This window comes from Ictalurus furcatus, chromosome 14, assembly GCF_023375685.1.
Source record: "Ictalurus furcatus strain D&B chromosome 14, Billie_1.0, whole genome shotgun sequence".
In the NCBI taxonomy this organism is placed as follows: domain Eukaryota; kingdom Metazoa; phylum Chordata; class Actinopteri; order Siluriformes; family Ictaluridae; genus Ictalurus; species Ictalurus furcatus.
The window spans coordinates 21,600,877-21,622,513 of NC_071268.1; the positions used below are offsets into that span (position 1 = coordinate 21,600,877).

Sequence of the window (21,637 nt, forward strand, 5' to 3'; positions counted from 1 at the left end):
GCACGAGTGGATGCATAAATCTTTGAGGAAAAGCAGGAGCTCACGCTTGGAGGGGAAAAGCATTCAAACAAATTCAGGTTAAATAACGACATCATGGTTCTCATATATCACTCAAAGCTTGGAAACAAACAGTCTCCTCTCAGCTATGGAAATGAAGAAATCTTGAAGCTTGTGCCTTTTTTTTGGCAGGCCATGTTAAAAATATGTTTAATATGTAAGCTGAGGGAAACTGTCAGACCTGAATATAATCAGCGATATGATTGATTCTATAATGCATCACAAAATGAGGAACATTAAGATTCTAAATGACACGATGCTTGCTATTGGTTTTTATATAGTTTTGGGGTGAATATTGCAGTGAATCTAATGCGTAGCACCTACATTAACCTTAAGTATTATTTTGCTTACCCAGTTCAGAGTGAAAACGCCAGGGTTGAATAAACACCTACACTGTTGAATTAGTTCTTACAGGGTTCATTTGCATCCAGCTGGACTTTTATAAACACAACAGGGTATTAATCAACACTAAGCATTTTGCTGTGTAGCCTGCAGCCATCCTATAGAGCCTCAGCCTGCTTGCCATGTTCATTCAGTCTGGCTGCAACCATGTGATCATAATATCATTAATGTCGGAGCACGTCTATTGCAATAAACCAATTACAAAATAATAATAATAATAATAATAATAATAATCTGAAGGAATCCAGACTGTCAATATGTCTGTGATATGCCTGAATATGGAACTAAATTAGATTATCTGGATATCTGGAAAACCAGACTGGTTGGTACAGGAAGACTATAACTATATGCCAGATTTTTAAACAAATGCAACAATGGTGTCAGCATCCAAGGGCAACAGCATGCTTTAACCCCCACCGTTTATATACCATGCTGTGATCATAGGTCATAGGTCATGACTGTGACCCATCATCTGTCAGAAGGGACCCATGGGGACAACCATGGGGAGTGTATTACCAGCAGGTCTGCTCTTATGCCTAGGAAAAGTCTATTATAGGCATTCATGCTGGGTGGATATCAAGTGTGAAAAATAAAAGTGACAGGAGGAAACAGGATAATGTCCTACCTCATACTCTAACTCATCAGTCCTCTCAGCCTCAGCTGGCATGTTGGAAAGATACTCACTCCCCTCATAGTACTCCTGGCCCATGGTGTGGAGGGAGTGACAGCTGTGGGAAAAAAGAAGAGAATGTGTAAGGCAGTGTGAAAACTTAACAGTGTGAATAGACAATAAATGAGTGAGGAAGAAATTAAGCATTGAGAAAATGATACTGAAGAAAAGAGGGCGCAAGAGGAATCATAAAGCACTCAGAGCAACAGTAGGGTAGAAAGATGGTCATAGCGGGAGATGGGGATGAGACATGCTGAGACAGAGGAGGTAAGATGGAGAGAGATGAGAGTAATTGTATGTTGTATGTACATTGTGACTGAGTCACTTGCTATTTCACTCACTTCCTGATTGACTCATTGATTCACTCACTGACTCAGTCACTGATTCACTTATTTACACACTCCGTGATTTACTGACTGACTCATTGACTTACTCATTCACTGATTCACTCACTGACTCGCTGACTCACTCACTTGCTCACTGATTCGCTCACTCACTCACTGATTCACTCACTCACTGATTCACATTTTCATTGATTCACTCACTGATTCAGTCACTCACTGATTCACTCGCTCATATGATTCACTCACTCACTTACTCATTCACTCAGTGATTCACTCACTCATTCACTAACTCACTCAATCACTTACTGTTTCACTAACTCACTCAATCACTCACTCATGGTCTCACTACCTCAACTCACTGACTCATATGCAGTCCTTGTTCTCTCCTCTCCGAGAGAAATTATAAGTGAATAAAGTATCGCCATACGTGATCATTGATGATGTCATGCGTGGGGGTTGAGGAATCATTATAGACCCTTCAGTTCTTAATGATACTGTCACTTTCTGGCCTCCGTGTCCTTGGAGAAACCATGCCGACCACCTCTCTCCCATAATACACAAGATTTATTCCAGACATCTAGAGGAAAATGTACCTTTCCTTAATATACTCTTATATATAGGACTATGTGAACCTTAATATACAGAACTCTTGCTGTGGCTCAGAATTTTGGATGCTATGAAAATAGCAAACCTATATGAGCTGAACATATCACAGTATACCTCCATGCAATACATTGTAAATGTCACAATGGTTTATTTTTTTGGATCTGCCATGTGCCATGCCGCAATATGTGAATATAACACAATTACACATTTTTATGATCGCTTGTGTGGTACAGTGGGGAGAAAATGCAGTTGTTGGATATATAAAAATCACTTCTCTGTCTGAGGCACTTGATAGCAGATGAGGAGCCAACAGGAGCGTTAGTTTTATGGGACAGCTTGATTACATTGGGGCTCTGCTGTAGGCTATAGGAATAGATTTGGACTTAATTTTGGCAACTATGGTTTCCTATTTTATAGGTCCATTAGCTTTTCATTACTGTGTACACTTTTTCCTAGGAATATACTAATAATTGCTGGTATTCTAAGAAAATATTACACACTAATTATTTTTAAAAAATTTCAAAAGATTAACGGCTTCTTATCTTTAGAAATGAGTTATCTTTTTCAACTTTATTGTAAAAGTCTCTTTCTTGTGGTTGTACAAGTGCTAGATGTGTGTGAAAGTCCTCAGAGTTCGTTTGGCTGTCATATGAGTATTAATGAAGCTTGTCATCAGATTCTGTCGCCTTTGTCTAATGAGACAAAAAATTCATTTGAGAAGTCCAAATCAAAGTACCCAACACAAACGGGATCTCAAAATGAAACATGACTCTTATATGAGTGACAAATTTTAGACAATTAATTATTCAAGGGCCATTGTGTGGTAATAATTACCTCCTTTACACACAGTCTTTGTCTGTGGGTGTGTGAGAGCTGGGCTCAGATAACTTCACAGCACTGTGGAAACAAACACCTCCACATACACGGCTCACCATGGGTGTGTCTCAGGGGAGGAAACCCAGATATTCTTTATGCTAAACTACATCTTGTTCACATTTCACAATTCCTCAGAGAGGAACTTGAGAACAAGCTGAAGTAAATTAAGAAAGAAAAGAAAAAAAAAACACGAGTGCTCTAGCTTCCTTTGCAGTTTTCCAGAAAACCCCAGGATGCATTTAAAATTCATTAGGATTTCGTGGTCTTTAATTTAGGAACATTTGTGACTGAAGAGTCTTTGTAACAAACTTCTAGGGTATAGAAATTAAGAGCCTTGTCCAGGTTTGATTAACAGCTTGTAAATCCCTGGTAGTTCAGCTGGTGTTTCAGTAATGAGTACTCCATTTTAGCCTGCAGTCAGTGGTTCTTACCTGTCTGAGAGCAGGAAAGGGCAAATGTCTGGCACAGGAGGGCTGCTAGGTCGGAGTTTGGCGAGAGCCATGATATGCTCGAAGGTGATGTCTGTCTGCGTGCATACATCCACCAGCTGGACATCCTGAGAGGACCCTTGACCCAGAGGCAGCGGTTGCCGCCGGAGCACCTGGACTACAATGGGGTCTTTGGCAGTGCGGAAGGCCTGCACTGCCTCCTCATGGCTAGCTCTCGATAAGTCCTTCCCATTTACCTGGAGGAGACATGGCATCACAGCATACATCACAATCAAGCACTCTTACGTTCAAACAGGTCTGTAAATAGTTCTTAATAGAGTAAAGACATTTTTTTTTATTTAAATCCTGTGATAATAACTATAATACACATTCTAGAAGGTGCTGTCTAAACTGTGACTGTATGAAGTGTCTAACACCTACAGTGGAATACCAGATTCATGGAATCTGGAAATAACTTTAATTATACCATAGCCTGTTCGAATACTCGATTCTGATTGGCTGGAAGGTGTGCGTTAAAAAACATATATACCACAGGTAGTTCCAGTCAGTTTTAATTTAATGCGCTGCCTGTAAATAAACTGTAACCATAGTAACATACATTTTTACTCACAGCTTCATTATTAGTAGAGATGCGGAACAGATGCAGGTAATTCACACATGCACAATCTCTCTCTCTCTCTCTCTCACTCTCGAATGACTATTTATTTCATTCAAATAAATGTAATCTTTTCGCTCTATTTTTTATCTCTGTGTATGATTTAGAGCAGGTAGAATTCTAGCTCTAGAGACTGTATATAAAAAAGCTAAGAAAAATGAACTGTTATTTTCATCCTTTCAGTCAAATTTTGCACTGCAAGCATCAGCGGCAGCTTTAACTTGTCAGTGCTGGCAAGTGACCATGATATAAGCAGGATAATCCATGGATAGGTGTACGTTACCTGATTTTAGTGCACGGCGCTTCATGTCAGGTGGTTCTTTGCTACGTACACCTAGCTGTAGATTATCCCTTACATGTTACTGCAGATATTTTCATGTTCTTTCCAGTATATTCCGGTATGGAATCAGTCAGAAGGAATCCTATTCAAGTTTGGATTAAGAGAATCTTTCGGTCCCAGATTGGAAAAGCACAACTTCATTCTGTACAGAATCTGAAAGTTTTTACTGGCAGAAAAAAAAAACTTCCCTTACCCTACAGGAAAAAATCCACAAAATGGTAATCAAGTTTACTATGCACAAGATGACTAAAATCAAAATTATTACATGTTTCACCAAAGACCTTAAAGGCCCATATACAATAGAACGTACTCTATAAACTTATCGAGCAGGGTTAGGGTTAGGGTTATGTGCAAATGGAAGGCACACACAAATTTGTCACTAACTCTGTTCCTGGAGATCTACAGTACCTTCCTGAAGACTATAGCTCCAACCATAATCGTGCCCACCGTGACTATCTAATCATCACCTTAAGAAGTTCTAGATCAACTAAAACAGGTGCATTCGATTTTGGTTGGAGATGAAACCTGCAGAAAGGCAGATCTTAAGGAAGAGGGTTGGTGACCACTGGTCTAGAACATACTACTGTACACCTTACATGAAACAGCATATTGGTTTAGCCATGTAGCATTTTCTACCCAAATATATTGTGTAAACAAAATATAGCAAGATATTTCTAGATAAAATCTAAATAGTTCAGGACTTTTACATGATGCAGCTGATTTCTGAAGTTAAAGCAAACAATAAAAAATAAAATAAAAAAAAAACACCTAATTAAAACATAAAATGTTGAAAACGTTGGAGTTTCTTCTTACTTAATTTGACATTTTGTGTAGAATGTTTTTAAAGATAAACCAGCACTGAGAACACCAAGCAATCTAGAGAACAGCAGAAATTCAGATCATAATATATGTTAATTTACAGTTATGTTATAGTCCCAAGCGATTTGGAGACGATTTACATCTTATATTTTAATTTTAAAAAAAAACAAACAAACAAAAAAAAAACAGCCTAACTGGCCCTAAGTGTGGACTCTCTGCATGAAAGGGGTCATCTCTAACTAACTGAATAAATACACCTTATATAAGGTATTCTCTAAAAACCTCTCCAATTTGTCTGGTATAGTTCCTAAATGGACAAAGAGAGATGACTATTAACGTGTGAAGTGAATGGGGCGTGATGTTAGCTGAAGGCTAGCGGTTATGTATTCGAATAGCAGGCTGCTTTATGTTCCGTCCCCTGGAGGCCAGTCTGGCTTCAGTTTAAATGGGGGGGGGGGGGGGGGGTGGGGGGGGGTTAGTGAATTCTGCTTCACTACAGAATATTATTATAAGTAATGAAAAACATCAATCTTTCTTAAACAGGTGTGACCTAATGAAAGAAAGACTTCTTCATAATTTATATTGAAGCTCGCTACATTTAAACATTTAGCAGTGCAAACAAATGGATCAAATTTGACAACATGTCGAAACCCAAGAAAGTGCATCAAATATCCAAGTGGAAGAACAGCTCAAACCAATTAACAATGCTCTGTGTATGAAGCATCAAAACAACAAAGGGCTTCTACATTTAGTAGAAGGGATTACTTATTGCCTGCAGTCACAAAACTTTCACCATGAATATTTTTTTAATGTTGTGCATAATTCAAGTTTAATACTGATTAGCTATTGAAACATCCATCCCTGCAGCTAAATGAATAATAAAGCAATTACATGCTTCCCAGGATGCTATAAATGACAAATTAATCCAAAAAACAAATACAGTATGTGTTTCTGAGATGGATGAGAGCACAAACATGATCTCTACATCATTTAAAAATCTGCAGAATGATCTCCTTCAGTGGTCAGTCTCAGTTCGAAGCTGTGCGATTGGTGCCTCTATTTACCTAATTAGTTAAATATCTTTGCTCTGCACATGGCATATATATGGAGAAAGGCTGTGGTTCATTTAGCTCAGTAATTGGGAGCCAGAGAGAGAACAATACGGATGAAATACTCCCGTGAATAGGCTTTGAAACGCAAGATAAAGATCTGCACCTCGATTATGGTCAAACCAGTACAATTTCCCCCCTCTTTGCTTTGCACTGCAGTGCCCCCAGCGTTTTCTCCCATTTGGATTTGAAGAGACAGTTTGAGAGAGGCATACAAACAAACAGAGAGAGAGAGAGAGAGAGAGAGAGAGAGAGAGAGAGAGAGAGAAATGCACATATACCTAAATCAGGCAGTGTAAATGTCTGTCTCCATATTCAAATAATGGCCATATTACTGTATATAATGTAATAATTCTATATGTAATGATACACATTTCATAATTCCTTTCATTCTCCGTTATATGTGATCTCCCCAGATATAACACTTGACTCTGTGAGATGACTGACATGCCCTGAGACCATACAAGAGTAATTTCTGACACCTTTGCCAGTGAGAAACATTCCCAATAACATTCTCTTTAAAGATGCTTCTCTGCTCAGTCGAGTGACCTTTGTGTAAAGCAACGTTGCATTAATCAGCTAGGCGATAAAGTAGGTCAAATCTCCAGAGAGACGTTCATGACAAACATGAGGAGAGAGGCAAAAAAAAAAAAAAATGGAATCAACACAATGAGACACGGAGGCAGTCATCTCACTTGGGTCGCTACTTTCCTCTTCCATTTCCACACTGTTTTGCTCTTTGAACCTGATTCTACATGCTTTTGTTTTTTTGGTGTTTTTTTTTGCTAGTCAGCATTCAAAGCCTATTGTTGTGGTTCCATGTGAAGTGCCTCTGTTACGGCCCGGCACACGATTCCTGAAGCAGAGAGATTCCAGACAAAGAAGCAGCACTAGATAAATGAGCATGCCTATAGCTTATGGCAGGCTGAGAGGAAAATGAACAAATTGTAAGTGCTAGCAGTGCCTTTCCCAGCTCCTAGCCTGATAGCAGATGTGGCCTTGCTAAAGGAAGAGAAACCATTTTAAAAGGAAAAACAAAACAAGTTTCTTGCTTATTGTTTATATCTGCTCCAGATGGACTGATTAGTCCCTAATTGAGGGATAGAATATGAATAATTCTAGGCATTACAGGCATGTACCAGACCATGCTGTTAGCATTCTGCTACCTTTCAGTGAATTAGCACTAACAATGTCGTTCTAATGCCACACAGATGTTCGAGGTAACTCACAAGGACAATGCATGCAGAGAGTGTAATGCAAATACGGACAGAATACGTCATCTAAAGCGGTCTCACATTATATGAAGTATTTTTAATATCTGTGTAGTTTCACATAAACTATACGTATAGCTACAATGTAAATGAAGATGTATTCACTGTTTCAGGATTGCAGAAGTGCATCTTATGTAAATACACATGTATCACCTTCGATGTAAAATGTATCTTGAGAGTTGTAACAGATACAGAGTGTCATGTCGATGGCGGAATTGTTGAACTCCAATTCGCACAGCATACAAACATGGCCGCCATGGCCTACACTGCCGAAAACACGCTCCATGTCAGCTGATTATTGTCTGTTTGCACATGCACTCAATGACACATGCTCATACACTCACACACACTAATACCTAGTCACGAACAGACTCACGATGCAATGTATCACCCTCTGTTTATAAGCCTTGTTGTTTCTGTGCATGACATTCTGTTCTTTGATCTTGTTATTCCCATTTGCATGTTTCTTGTGACCAAGTTCTTGTGTATCATTTAGCATCTGCCGTATTGTTAAATTAAGCATTTATCTGTAACTGCAACCATCTATGCCGCATGACACAGTGGAGAATTGCCAGACTAGTGTGAGTTGACAGGAAGGCTACAGTAAGTCAAATAGTCACTCTTTACACCTGTGATGATCAGAAAAGCATCTCAGAAAGCACAACACACCAACCCTTGAGGCAGATGGGCTACAACAGCAGAAGGCCACATTGCATTACATTGTGTGAGGCTGAAACCAGGCACGTGAAGATTGGAAAGTAGTTATACTGTATATAATATATAGAGAACAGATACATCATCTTTTTGGAGCTTCCGCACTTCAACTGAATGATTTGTTGTCAGCGGTAATCTCACCAGGATACTGGAAGGATACCTCTGTAACCTGGTGCTCATACTGAACATGCTCTCACCACACTTAGTACTGTGTGGCTTCATAGTATACAGGTGAAGATGAGTGATGATTTTCAGTATAATTCATCTATCAGGTGTCACCCAGGAGACGATGGATTCCCTTTTAGGTCTGGTTCCTCTGGTTCCCGATGTCATTTCAGGAAGTTTTCCTTGCCACAATGTCCTCTGGCTTGCTCATTAGGAAACTAAATCTACATCCGGCCTCCTGTAATGCTGCTTTGTGACAGTGTCTATTGTTAAATGTGCTATACAAATAAAACCGAATTGAATGGAATTGGATTGTAGACCTTTACAGCAATTAGCAGCTTAACCAGATGAGACTTGCACTTAGAAGAAAGCAGTAGACTCAAGAGTATGTAGTAGGACATGAAAGCATGAAAGGCAGCCTGGATGTAGGGTCAATTTGTGGACAAACACCTAAAATGATATGGATCACATTTTGGACCCATTGTAACCACTTAAATTCCTAGGAAGTTCCTCATGCTTATAACTACACAGCTTACCTTTTAGATTTAGTGTACTGAATAATTCTTACTGAATAATATGCTTTAAGAGGAATAACTTATTAATAGGTTAGGAGGTTAATTTGATTCCTAATTATGGATGTTATTATTTATTTACAGTGAGCACTGTATTAAAGCCTATACATGATCAGGGCTTTTCAGGAAACTTTTTGACCCTATTATGACCCTATTATGTAAATTTAATATCCATTTAGATATACAGGAAATCTGTCATGTCCCTGGGATCAAAACACGCCATCTGACCAACTCTTCCAAGAATAATTTTGATCAAATTCAACCACATTTTCCTCCTCCAGCAAACTTGTTTTTTCATCAGTGTTTCCAGCAGGAGGTTGATTATATGGCACTTCCACAGATGCTCATAGGTGCTCAATGCTGCCCTTGAGAAACTTCTTAGCATAATCCATAAACGTGAAATAAATAGTATCACACACTTGTTGAATACCTTCAATCTCTAAAGTTAAATGAAACTGACTTTAGATATTTTGCACACCACTGGTTCTTTTGTGCCGAACAGTGGACGATGTAATGGAAAAGCCTTGGGCTGAACGCTGTTGCATGTGGTCGTGTTTGCACACTGAATAACAGCATCTGTGATCAGGAGAGAACACTTTTCATGCCTAATCCAATAGCACTTCCTTTTCACATTCAGGAAGTCACTCAAAACCATCTAGTGTCAATATAGGTGTAAGCACAGGTCTCTTGACATGTATACACAATCAAAAATATCTCTCGAAATCTCTTTTGTCTTTCAAAAGCATCTCTGTAGCTTTCCTGAATCACTACTCTATTTCTGTACAAAAGGCATGCTGAATAGAAAATATTGCACAATGACTTTCTGTGCTGCTTTTGTAGTCAAACATTTGTGCCCTGTGGATGTGCAGACTCAGAAGTTTTTTCAATATTATCTTAGTAGGAATATTTTCTACCTCAAGCTCTGGGTTGATATACACGTTTTGATCAGAGCTTGTTTTTTTTTTCTTTTCCATTTGATGCCTTTTGTCAGCCTAATGTCAGCCTATGTTCTTATAACTGACATCCTATATATTTTCGTTGCAATTTGTACTTTCTGTCAATGCCCATTCACTGTATGACTGTTTATTGTTATGAGCAAAATTTCACTATTAAGTGTTGATCAAGGTTCCACTTTCACTTCTGGCTTGCTAATTAGGGACCTAAATCTGGATCTGAATATCTGTAAAGCTTCTTTGTGCCAATGTCTATGCAAATAAAAACTGAATTTAAAAGAAATTAAACTGAATTACATAATATATTCATGAAACAAACTGACGTGAATAAAAAGTGAGAATAGACAATAAGTACCATGAATAGTGTATAGCATGTAGGTCAGTAGCACTTCAAATCAATTATATTTCTGTTTACTAGACATCTCTGAATATGACACCTCAGCCAAAGCCACAAGGGAGAGGCTGTGTAATACGACCACACCGTCTCTTCAGATCGAAGTGGACTCACTCTGGTTCAGTCGTCTTACAGCATCACAGAAGCACAGAAACCACACTCATACAGCCAGGGGCTGAAGCAGACAAATCTATATAGACAAGTGTTCTGACATGTAGAAGTATGTGAAATAAAACCTAATGCAAGAGTTCAATATGGCATCGCATCTTCTTCAATCGATTTCTGATGAGCCGCCAATTATCTTTGTTTTCACTATGAACAAAGGAACAATAGATGTTGGATGTGAGAGGGAGGGGCGTGGCCAGGAGCCTACTCTGGGCACTGCGCTCAAGTCAGCCGCACTCGTTTTCTCAGACAGGCCCATTTTTTTCTGACTGACTGAATTCCTCTCAAGTGACCAACAATGCTCCACTGACTCAGCCCTTTGTGTCCCAGGAATCAATTTACATTTTCATAAATAAAATCCAGTGTTGGTGTGAGGCACAGGGCCGCTTAAACCAAGGACTGGTATTAAATTAAAAAAAAAGAAAAGAAAAGGTAATTCCCCAGTGCCAAGGAGAGTCATATCTCCAACTAGCCACCACTGGGTCTTCATTCAAGCGGGCTAAATGTCTCATTTCAATAATAAGTGTCAGACTAAAATACGATGAGCGGTGTGATACAGTAAAGATGTTATGAGTACATAAATCATGCGGGGGGAGACAGAGCGGCCGCTTTAGCGGGTCCCAGCACACGCCGTGCTGCTCCAGTGACACGGAACTGCGAAATAAAAACTATGAGAAGATCGCAAGGGAAATCTGAGTGGCCCCTCACATCACAACATCAAGCAGCTGAACATCTCGCCTTTCACCCCACCGCAGCATAAAACACAAGCACAGCACAGCCGCTAGCTATTTTATACATTAATAGAACCTATTCAACTCTACGCCCAGACACATTAAATGAATTTGAGCAATTTTCTTGCTCAGGTACCTCTCCTTCTGAGCAACCTGAGTATTTCATTTATGTTCTGTTAGGACGGTATGTTTGAGTTTGGTTAGCTACAGATGGACGTGAATCAGTGGGAAATGCTTACATTTCTTCATAAGTTGATGAAGGTAAAGAAAGCTGATTTTGCCATATGGGGTGAAGTTCTCAATTTCTGGCAGCTAGCAATATAATATGAGTGAAAAATTGATGTGGACAGGCAACATCCAAGATCTGCTTATAGCTGAAACTTTCGCCTATGACTTGGTGACATGGTGAAACATGATGTGCTTCATTAGAACATTTGTTAGAAAATGATAATAACAAGAAATGGCACAGTGACAATTAGACAATGCCAAATGCGTGGAGAGAGCAATGTTAAACAATTTGAGTGAAGTTCAACTTCATGCAAAGTAGCAATGTGACTGGGATTGGAATCCGGTGGGTGTTACAGTTCTTTTTTTCTCTCACTGTGAAACATGACCCTTTTTTTTCCCACATTCTCAATGATGTTTTTAATATACTGTTTAGGTACATAAAACTAAAACTTAAGACCATCAAGTAGGTGGCAGAAACCGTGAAGAGCAAAACAGTGTTCTTGGCTCATTCTGCTGCTACTAGACAGTGACAAACTGCATACAGTAGATGCATTTTATACAGCGGAGTCTCACCGTCTGGCTCAGGAGCTGTTAGTAGCAATGAATATGAAGAAATATGTTGTTCTTCACAGGTAGAGGGGGAAAAAAAACTACCACTGCACCACTTGCATCTAATTTGCATGAAGTTAAACTTCAAGGGTCACGAACAACTTCTCTACCTCTAGTTGCCTTTTGAGAATTTCTATTTTTAGTGGAAAGATGTCTGATTTGTGGGTGGATTTGCATAAATTCTGTAGCTGGCTTTTGAGGATATTGTGATTTGGGTGGTTATTGCAGTAGTCTGGTGTTACCCTTAAGACCAAGGGTGTATCTCGATCAGCTTGCTAGTTCAGTAGTCAGGGCACTGATCAGGGAGTCGGCCATTTTAAGGGCTGTCTCAATCAAAAATCCTTCCAGTGCACTGGAACGTGTGCTCCCTATAAAATCCCACAATGCACCGTAAAAACCATGGAACATCAATGCCCACTATGTTTCCTTACTGAAAATGACATCATATTTTCTGAAGACTCCATTTGAAAAAAAATGGCGGACGAACTCTCAGCCATTCGTCTACAAATGTAAGTAGCTTGTTATAATTGTCATAGTTCTCAAATGATTACGCACGTTAGCGATTTTTGACTTTATTTGACGCTCTATATATGATTTGTTTGAGTCGAACAATTTTTAGGTGTTTAGTGATTTTTAAAAATCCACTAGTTAGACTACGATCCTGCTTGAAGTACCATGACAGTAACGCGTGAGATTAAGCTAACAAATTTATATGACATATAATGTCAGAAACATATCGGTCCTGCCTGTTGTTGATAAATGCCAGTGGTGATGTTTTACAGCGCGAGTACATAGTCATGTCACCGGAAATTGAGTCATCAGTGTCCCAATGTGTAGTGAGCCAGGGTCCTTACCAGTGCCCAAAATCGTGTATATGTTATACTAATTCACAACCGAGGGAGCTAATTGAGACACACCCCATGACAGCCCGCTAATGACCAGAATAGAGTAATTTTAGCAAAGTGAAAAAAGGTGTGAGGTCAGCTTTAGACTCCCGGGTCCAGACCCCTGACCATCGTAACTATGCTTCTTATTAGCTTCACTGTAATTACTAAACAACTAGTAGTGCATGAGGCAGGACTACACCCTAGATGGGACACCATGCGCACACACACTCACACCTAGGGGATATTTTGAGTTACAGATCCACCTGCTTTCAAGTTTTTGCTAGGTGGGAAGAAACCAGAGAACCCACAGGAAATTCATGTGGACACAGGAAGGACATGTGAACAGTAAACTAATTAAACCAGGGACCCTGAAGCCATGACCTCCCTTTATTAATTGAATGATACAAATAACTGAAAAACAAGTTTTAAGGAATTAAATTAGTGTTTCTTTTTCTTTAAATCTTTATTTCAGGGTTTAATTGATTATAACTATATATAACTATATATATATATATATATATATATATAACTATATATATATATATATATATATATATATATAGTTATATATATATAACTATATATATATATATAACTATATATAACTATATATATATATATATAACTATATATAACTATATATATATATATATATATATATATATATAACTATATATATATATATATATATATATATATATATATATATATATATTTTTTTTTTTTTTTTTTTTTTTAAGTCCCAATTTAAAGCCCACTGATGGTCAGAAAGCCTTTATTGAGATGCATGAGACCACCTTCAATTGGTCCTTTAAATCATCCTTTTTACAGAGGAATTTACTCAAACCAGACTTTAGTGTTGATTGTGTTAATATATTTCCATATCACATAAACACGCATGTGTTTCTTCTTCAAATATTTAAAGACCCGCTTCATAAATTATGTCAAAATTCTAAGACTGCTAACAAAGCCCTATGAGGATCTCACAAACACAAACTCCAAAGCTTCTCCTTTCTTTTCTGAAGTAGCTCAATCTCACTGCATCTCAACAAATTATTGTTTGGGGAAAGCACATTCACTGAGGTGCCCTACAGCATATAATGCGCAACCTCTGCTGAGAGAGTGTGTATGAGTGTGTGCGAGAGATGATTTAAAGCCTCAATGATTCTCTGCACATTCATTTGCACATCCGCGACCACAAAGTGCACTGCACAGGAGGCAATTAGCATCATGTGAGTGATATTTACATAGTGTCAGACACATCCTCGCTCACAACAAAGATGCTTCATGTGACTGGCTGTCACTCGCCCGGCTAGTTCTCTTCTCATTACAGCCCGAGCATGGGTCACGGGGTGGTCGTCAGAGCACAGTGCTGTAATGAGCGCACCGAGCACCAAGGGTCAGTCAGAACCCCTGCTGGTGTGGTGGCTCTTGATGCCGATTTGCAAATAATTGGGAGTTCTGTAACGTGTATGGAGGTGGACACTGAGAGAATCCTTTGGGCAACGGGGGGAAAGGAGTTGAGAGAAATAGATAGTTAAAAAGGTATGAAAAACCGACTATTTGTTCAACACTCGCTGGGTGTCGCTGACACGTAAAACCTGCTGCCTGTTAAGGAAGGCTTCGAGTCATGTTTGAATTGAATGTTTGCATAGAATGCTTCATACTGAGATCCCTCCTTGAAGGTATCTTTTGCTTTCCTAAAGAGCTTATAATAATCTCATGTGTCAGTCTGCAGGTAAATCATACTTAACAATAATACTTAACAACGCTTTATTTAATCCAATGAACATAGCATATGTCAGTAACCTGGCAACATGGTGATGCTGTCTTCAAAGCCCATCTCAAACGGTTTTCTTACACACACCTTCAAGATATCAAAGTACTTCCTTGTAAGACACTGTTTTATGAGACAGCACAGACAGCAAGGCATCAAGGCAGCTGCCTTCTGTTTGGGACACAGCCACTGTCATTGTTAAAATGATGGAAAAGCTCCAGTAAATCAAATGTTATCCAAGCTTCAAGACAAGTGATTACTGAACCATCCTGCTTAGTTTCATGAATCTTAAATATCTCATCCAATTATTTATAAAACCGCATTACAAAAGTAATACCCAATTTCCCACTCAGATCAACCCAAATCTCTAACTGAAAACTGTTTACACCGTTTTTAACAAATTCAATATCTATTAACAGATGTACAGAGGAATAAATTTGTAGAGATCAAACACACACACACACTTCGTATGTAAACAGCCTCTCTTATATGCTGCTATACAGCCAGGACTGCTCTGAAAGCAAAGTTAGGTTTGTGCATTCATTATTCGTCATTCTTCAGTCTTTGTGTCTGTCTGTCTCCCTCAAACAATTTTAAACTCCCTCTAAGATCTTAATTTTGGGGTTGGAGACAGCTGGCATGTGGCAGCAGTTAGACAGAAGTCTGACAGGAAAATAGTTTATTCTTCATCTTTGTCTCTCATCACTTGGGTAAATTAGAGGTTATAGGCTTAGAGGTTAACAAAGCGCTGTGCCAGGGAGTCTCACTGAATGTGCCACTAACACAATGCTTATTGTCTACAACTCCTTTTGTCACAGTGTGTGGAAAAATATTAAGCTCATGAGGCCAGTGTTTTTTTTTTTTTTTTCTCTCCTTGTGTTGGATTGAATTAGGACTTCAACAACTAATACAGTTAGAATTTCATTATAATTTAACTGGTTATGAAGTTAAGAAGCACACACTATGTTACTTCACTTAAACTAAAAATGTATTTGATGGAAAATGGTGGAGAATGTTGTAAAAGAGAAAACTGTACATGTACCAAAATGCTCAAAGTATGGGAACTCTTTACATTACACCACTATTATTGGTCTTGTAAAAATACCTCTTGTTTTGTCGTGTTTTGAGGAATAATTTGACTCATTCATTCTCTTGTGGCCAACATGAGAATCACGTTTTGCCTCACACCTCCGGGGCTGGGGGTTCAAATCCCAGCTCTGTGGAGTTTGCATGTTCTCCCCGTGTTTCAGGGTTTCCTCTGGGTAACCCGCTTCCTCCTCTATTAAAAAAGACATGCACTGTAGGCTGATTGGCATTTCCAAATTGTCTGTAGTGTGTGAATGTGTGTGAATGTGTGTGCGCGATTGTGCCCTGCAATGGGTTCGTACCAAATCCAGGGTGGCCCCTGCCTTGTATCCCAAGTTCCCTGGAATAGACTCCAGGCTTCCCCGTGATCCCGTTTGGAATAATCAGTAAGGAACATGGATAGATGGATTTATCTTTCCTACCCTATCGGAAAGCACTTTCTTGTGCTACTTTGATGGGTACAAATTTATGGGTTGAAAATGAACCCATGATCTCTAATGATTAGCCTGTGAGACAAATATTTTCACACTAATGTCATGCAACTCATTTGCACTGTGTTTCTTTTATTTGGCTTTGGAATATTTGATTCATAATTAATATCCTGAGTTATTAATAGATTTATGAGAGTCAGGATATTTAGCATGCACTATTGGACAGTAGCATCACCAAAAGAATCAAAGCTATTTGAATCAATGAGCTTGCAAGTAGTAACTATTTTTCTACCCATTGACATTAATAAAGATGACATTGTTTAATTTTCTCAATGTGTACAATATACTGTACATTTTCACTATGTTGGGTGTCGAGTCTATAAGTCACCTCCCTACACCAATTCAGATGTTGGTGTTAGGAGTCATTCCCAGAAAGAGTCAATTCACTGATTCCAGGCATTGAAAATTAAGAGCCAACCCCAAATATTTGGGAGTTGCTTCGATACACCAAATATGACTTGCCTCGTGTAAACATATCAAGGAAAATTCATTTAACATCCCAGAGTTTCAGTTAGCGAGTGGGTATTGGCCCTTATTATTATATAGGTAATGTAGGTAAGACCCTCACCTAGTGCCATGTAAATGCAAAAATGTGTGCAGAACCAGTAAAAAAAATGTACAGAAATTTGAAAAACATGTTCAACTCATGACACACTTGATAATATTCTCATACCATGACAGATGTGACCTGTTTAAAAAAAAAAAAAAAAAAAAAGTTCTGTAGTAGTATTAGCTGATTGACTTAAATTTCTAGTATTTAGTATATTTTAAAAATAAACCAATTAATTGATTCATCAAAAAAAGTTCTTACTTTCTATACTCCAAGTTATAGTCTGGTGTCTACATTTTATATGCAAGTCCATTGATAGTCTAGTGCATCGGTCAAGTGTCCTGCAGTGTCAAATCAGAAAGCCGTGTAGTCAGATCAGGAGGAGATTAAAGAATGTTTCTTTCAACAGAGGCAGTTCATTTTAAACACCAAATGAGCTCTTTTTTTTATGGGACAGATCATATGCTGGTCTTTGAAGACATCTTACATTCAAATAATTCAATACGGAGTTCTTAAAGCTGTAGTGTGCAAGAGTAAAAAAAAAATAAAAACACAACTGGAGTCAGAGGAGAAAAAATACTCTAACAGGCTGCTGCGAGTTGCATTGACAACCCTGTAACTTTTTTAGTCAGAGCTGTTGGTTGGATTTGGCGAGAGATTTTGGACACATGGATCATCCTTGATACGTCATACAACATGACAATCCAACCTTAGAAAGAGGTCCAGCTTCACACAGACCTAATACTAGCAAACCAACCAGTTCATGTTGGCTGGATAGTTAAAAGACATGCATGAAAGACACAAATAGAATTGGCACAGACGATAGTGTCATTACAATTAGACATGTGGTATGCAGTTTGAGACACAGCCTTGAACTTGTCACACGCAGCTGCTTAATTCACATGGGAGTAGGGTGTAGCACCATACACATTTCGAAATGCTCTGTGAGTAGCTCGAAATAGCATTGTTTTAACCAGATGTGAGGATTATAACTACTATAATCTCTCCAAATCACATCCATCAGCAGTGAATCACCGCAAAAACCGGAAAAAAAAAGATGACTACTTTTAACTTCACGTTTGATTTTCCTGAATATATCAATCCACATTGCCATAAATCAATACATCCTCTTCATTTAAAACAGTTATGTCTGCTTGTGTTATGCAAGACTGCTTCAGGACACCTTCATGTCTACAACTGTACTTTCTAAGCTCTCTCTACACATTTCTCTCACATCCACTGTGCAGAACCACTTACAAACATGCCACAGTGACACAGCAAATGAACCCTACCTTATCGTATCATAGGCACAGGCTTGATCTAATGTGACTTTGCTGGAATATAAAGGTCATTGAATTACATTCTCAGAGGACGAATGCTTGTGTGTCTTGGCTGACTGTTTGGATAAATTAAATGCAACCAAGTTGCTTGTTTTGTTCTCCGTTATTGGATTTTCAAAAGGTATATAAAATAGTAAGTAAGTAATTAAGTAAATTTTTATTTATAAAGCACATTTAACACAGCAAAGCTCGCCAAAGTGCTGAACAGAGTAAGAAAAGTAAAATAGAAAACAGAATAAAACCAAATAAAGACAGCCAATAGACAATAGTAAAAATTTTGGGAGATGAGATATGCTTTCAGCCTCTTTCTAGAGATGATAATTGAGGTTGTAAGGCCAGTGGCAATAGATGCCATGAACGGAAACTGAAAAAGCTCCATCCCCCTTAGTTTTTTAAACGGGATCGAGGGACATACAGAAGAAACCTATCAGAAGATCTTAAAAATCTGCTGGATGAATGTCGTGTAAGAAGATCTACCTTTCACAGGACACAATTGCACACACACTCACACACTAGGGACAATTTGGAAATTCCAATCAACCTACAATGTATGTCTTTGGACTGTGGGAGGAAACACTGGAAAATAAAATAGACAGTGGTTCAAATTTTGACATAGTACAATTTACTAACTCTACTGTCTATACATATACAAACATACAATAACCAGATACATAAGCTGAATTTCACACAAATGCAAAAATTCTGAGCTCAACAATATCAGCCAGTCATTCAGGAACAAGAAAGAGCAAAAGAAGAATCTCATAATTTTCCTAGATCTGGTTGTTCAGAGTACTTAAATACGTTGCTTTAAACAAATACATTATAATAAAGTGTTAATACTGGTTTCTGTGGGTTTTCTTTGTTGGTTTGTTTGTTTTTACATTGAATTGCTCTACTATGGAGCACTTGTAATCCTTTACAAAAGTCCATTTTGGTGCTACCTCAACAGTTATTTGTTTTTGAGACCTCAGGGGTTGTGCTAGTTACATCATTCAGACTGTTTTAATTCAGAGAGACCATGAGCAAGTACAAAGGTAAGACAGAAAGAGAAATAGACTACTACTATCTTACTGATGTATTGCACTTGAGCAGTAGGCAGGAGTAATTTACCAGATAAGACTCTCTGCTTGTGATTGCAAGGTTCAACTCTGAGGATCATGTCTCTGTTAGGTTTTTGTGCACAACCATTATGTCTCCTCAGACACAGAACTAAATTGGGTTCTGCCTAAAATATCCATCCATAAATCCATTTTCTGTACCGCATATCCTGCACAGAGTCACAAGGGAGCCTGGAGCCTATCTCAGGGAACTCTGGGCATAAGGCGAGAGACACCTTGGATGGGGTACCAACCCTTCACAGGGCACAATCGCACACACACATACTATCGACAATTTGGAAATGCCAATCAGCCTACAATGTATGTCTTTGGACTGGGGGGGGAAACCCCCAAAGCATGGGTAGAACATGCAAACTCTGTATGCACAGGGCAGAGGGTTCGAACCCCCAGCCCTGGAGGTATGAGGAAAATGTGCTAACCACAAAGCTACCATGCCCCTCTGCCTCACAATATAACAAAAATAATCACTGATTTGTGACTATGCCAGATTAATAAATGTAAATGTAAGCATCAAATGACAGACTCTACACAAGTCCTGACACAAAAACCCAACATTTCTCATACACTCCATTTTGTGTAGCACAAACCTTGTTGACTTAACCATGAGTTGAGTATCTTAGCAGACACTTTTACAGCTGAAGGAGTTGTCAGTAGAAAAGATGGCCCTGAAGGCATATCTGCATTTTTGCATAATGCAGCTCAGTGCCTCAGAGATTTGTCACTTGCACCCAATTCACAGCTCCTTTACGCTACAATTCCCTGCTAGATAATTAAATAAATTACTCGAGTCATCAGAAAAAAATGAAAGTCACACTGTGTGCTAGTGAGTTTACCATTCGGAGCGTAATGAAATTCGTCTCAGATGTGTTCTCCTCTGATCACAGCCTGTGTTCAGGTTTATTAAGGAAATGAACAATCATTTCCTGGAAACACAGTACCTGCATACAGATTCCACAGGAAACGCACTTGCTGTGATTGAAATCATAACCGATAATGATTACACCTTCCAGGTTTTGTTGGCATGTCTACAGTTGGTGTCTGGTGTTTATAGTTATAAATATGTCATTATAACTAGATTCAATCACAACCACAGTGAAACCTGCCATGGCTACATCTGGCAGCTTGAATGAATACATCGACTGAATGAATAGAGAGACCAAGCTGGCTGGTCAGTATATGTGTGTGTGTGTGTGTATACTCATGAGGGATCCAAGTCCATTCTGCTGGCAGTTTGAACACTAATAGCTCTAATAAAGGATTGTTTCTCAGAGGGTTCACTGCTTTATTCATGTTTTTGAGACAGCGGGTTGCAATAAGCCAACACTCTCCATTTAATTTCCTCCTCACATTCACATGCCTGATTGACTAATGAATGCATCTCTCACTAACACGCATATGTGCGCCGCTTGTGCTGAATTGTTATGATCAAATTTATCTTTAAGCAGCAATTTAACAATCAGCAAATCTAGCACAGCAGCAGGATCGTAAATGGCTCCTGTTGAGACATTAAATGAGAGGTCAAGCATGGGGTCAGGCACGTATATACCAAACTTATTAAACAACAGGCTGAAGCAGCGAACACTGTTAAATAAGATGTAGAGAATGAGTGCAAACGATAAAGGTAGAAGTCTGAATTTTGAATAAGTAGGCCTATTTACAACCAAACCATCTGGTCTAATACGATTGTATCCAGGTCTCAGTAGATGCATTAATAGCTATCGTTCTGTTGTGGCTCACACTGCAATACACTGATAATTTCTGCTCGCATGCCAGATTGCCAGAATAAATAGTCTTTTTTTAAAATTTTTTTTTAGGATTTGCAGGTTACCTACTGAGCTATTAAGTGTGAACCCGGTCTTCTTTTTCATTTCCCTCTGTGGGCAAGCAGACAGTGTTAGAAACTGCACTGCGGACATCCGTCTGCTGACCTTGCCCCGGCTCTCGGCACCACTAGCAGGTGCTTAATTGGTGGACGACTTTGCCAAGCATATGGGGAAAGCCCTGTCATTAATGCTGAATCCTGAACTCAGCATCAGGTAAAATGTCTCCTCTTTGCCAGTTCTCAGACTATCACTCAGCATCAGAAAGTCATCAGCTCATCCAGGTAAATGGAAATGAAGTCTGATTCCTTTGTTCCATAGAGAAAGTGGGAGTGATTATATGTGGTTAGACCAGAGTGCCACTTGGCGAGAATGGCGGCTCCACGTGGAGCCACAGTAACACCAGGATGAGACCAAATGGCTTCCGCAATTGGAAAGC

At 38.8% G+C, this 21,637-nt stretch overlaps 1 protein-coding gene across 1 annotated transcript in view; it reads right to left on the reverse strand.

Annotated features, from left to right (window-relative positions):
• pdzrn4 (PDZ domain containing ring finger 4) overlaps positions 1–21,637 on the reverse strand; it is a 53,958-nt gene that overhangs the window by 18,419 nt on the left and 13,902 nt on the right. Inside the window, exons 2-3 of the mRNA XM_053641772.1 lie at positions 3,387–3,640; positions 1,085–1,187 (exon numbers count right to left, since the gene is read on the reverse strand). Coding sequence (XP_053497747.1) covers positions 1,085–1,187; positions 3,387–3,640 — 357 coding nt within the window. The remainder of the gene's footprint in view (positions 1–1,084; positions 1,188–3,386; positions 3,641–21,637) is intronic.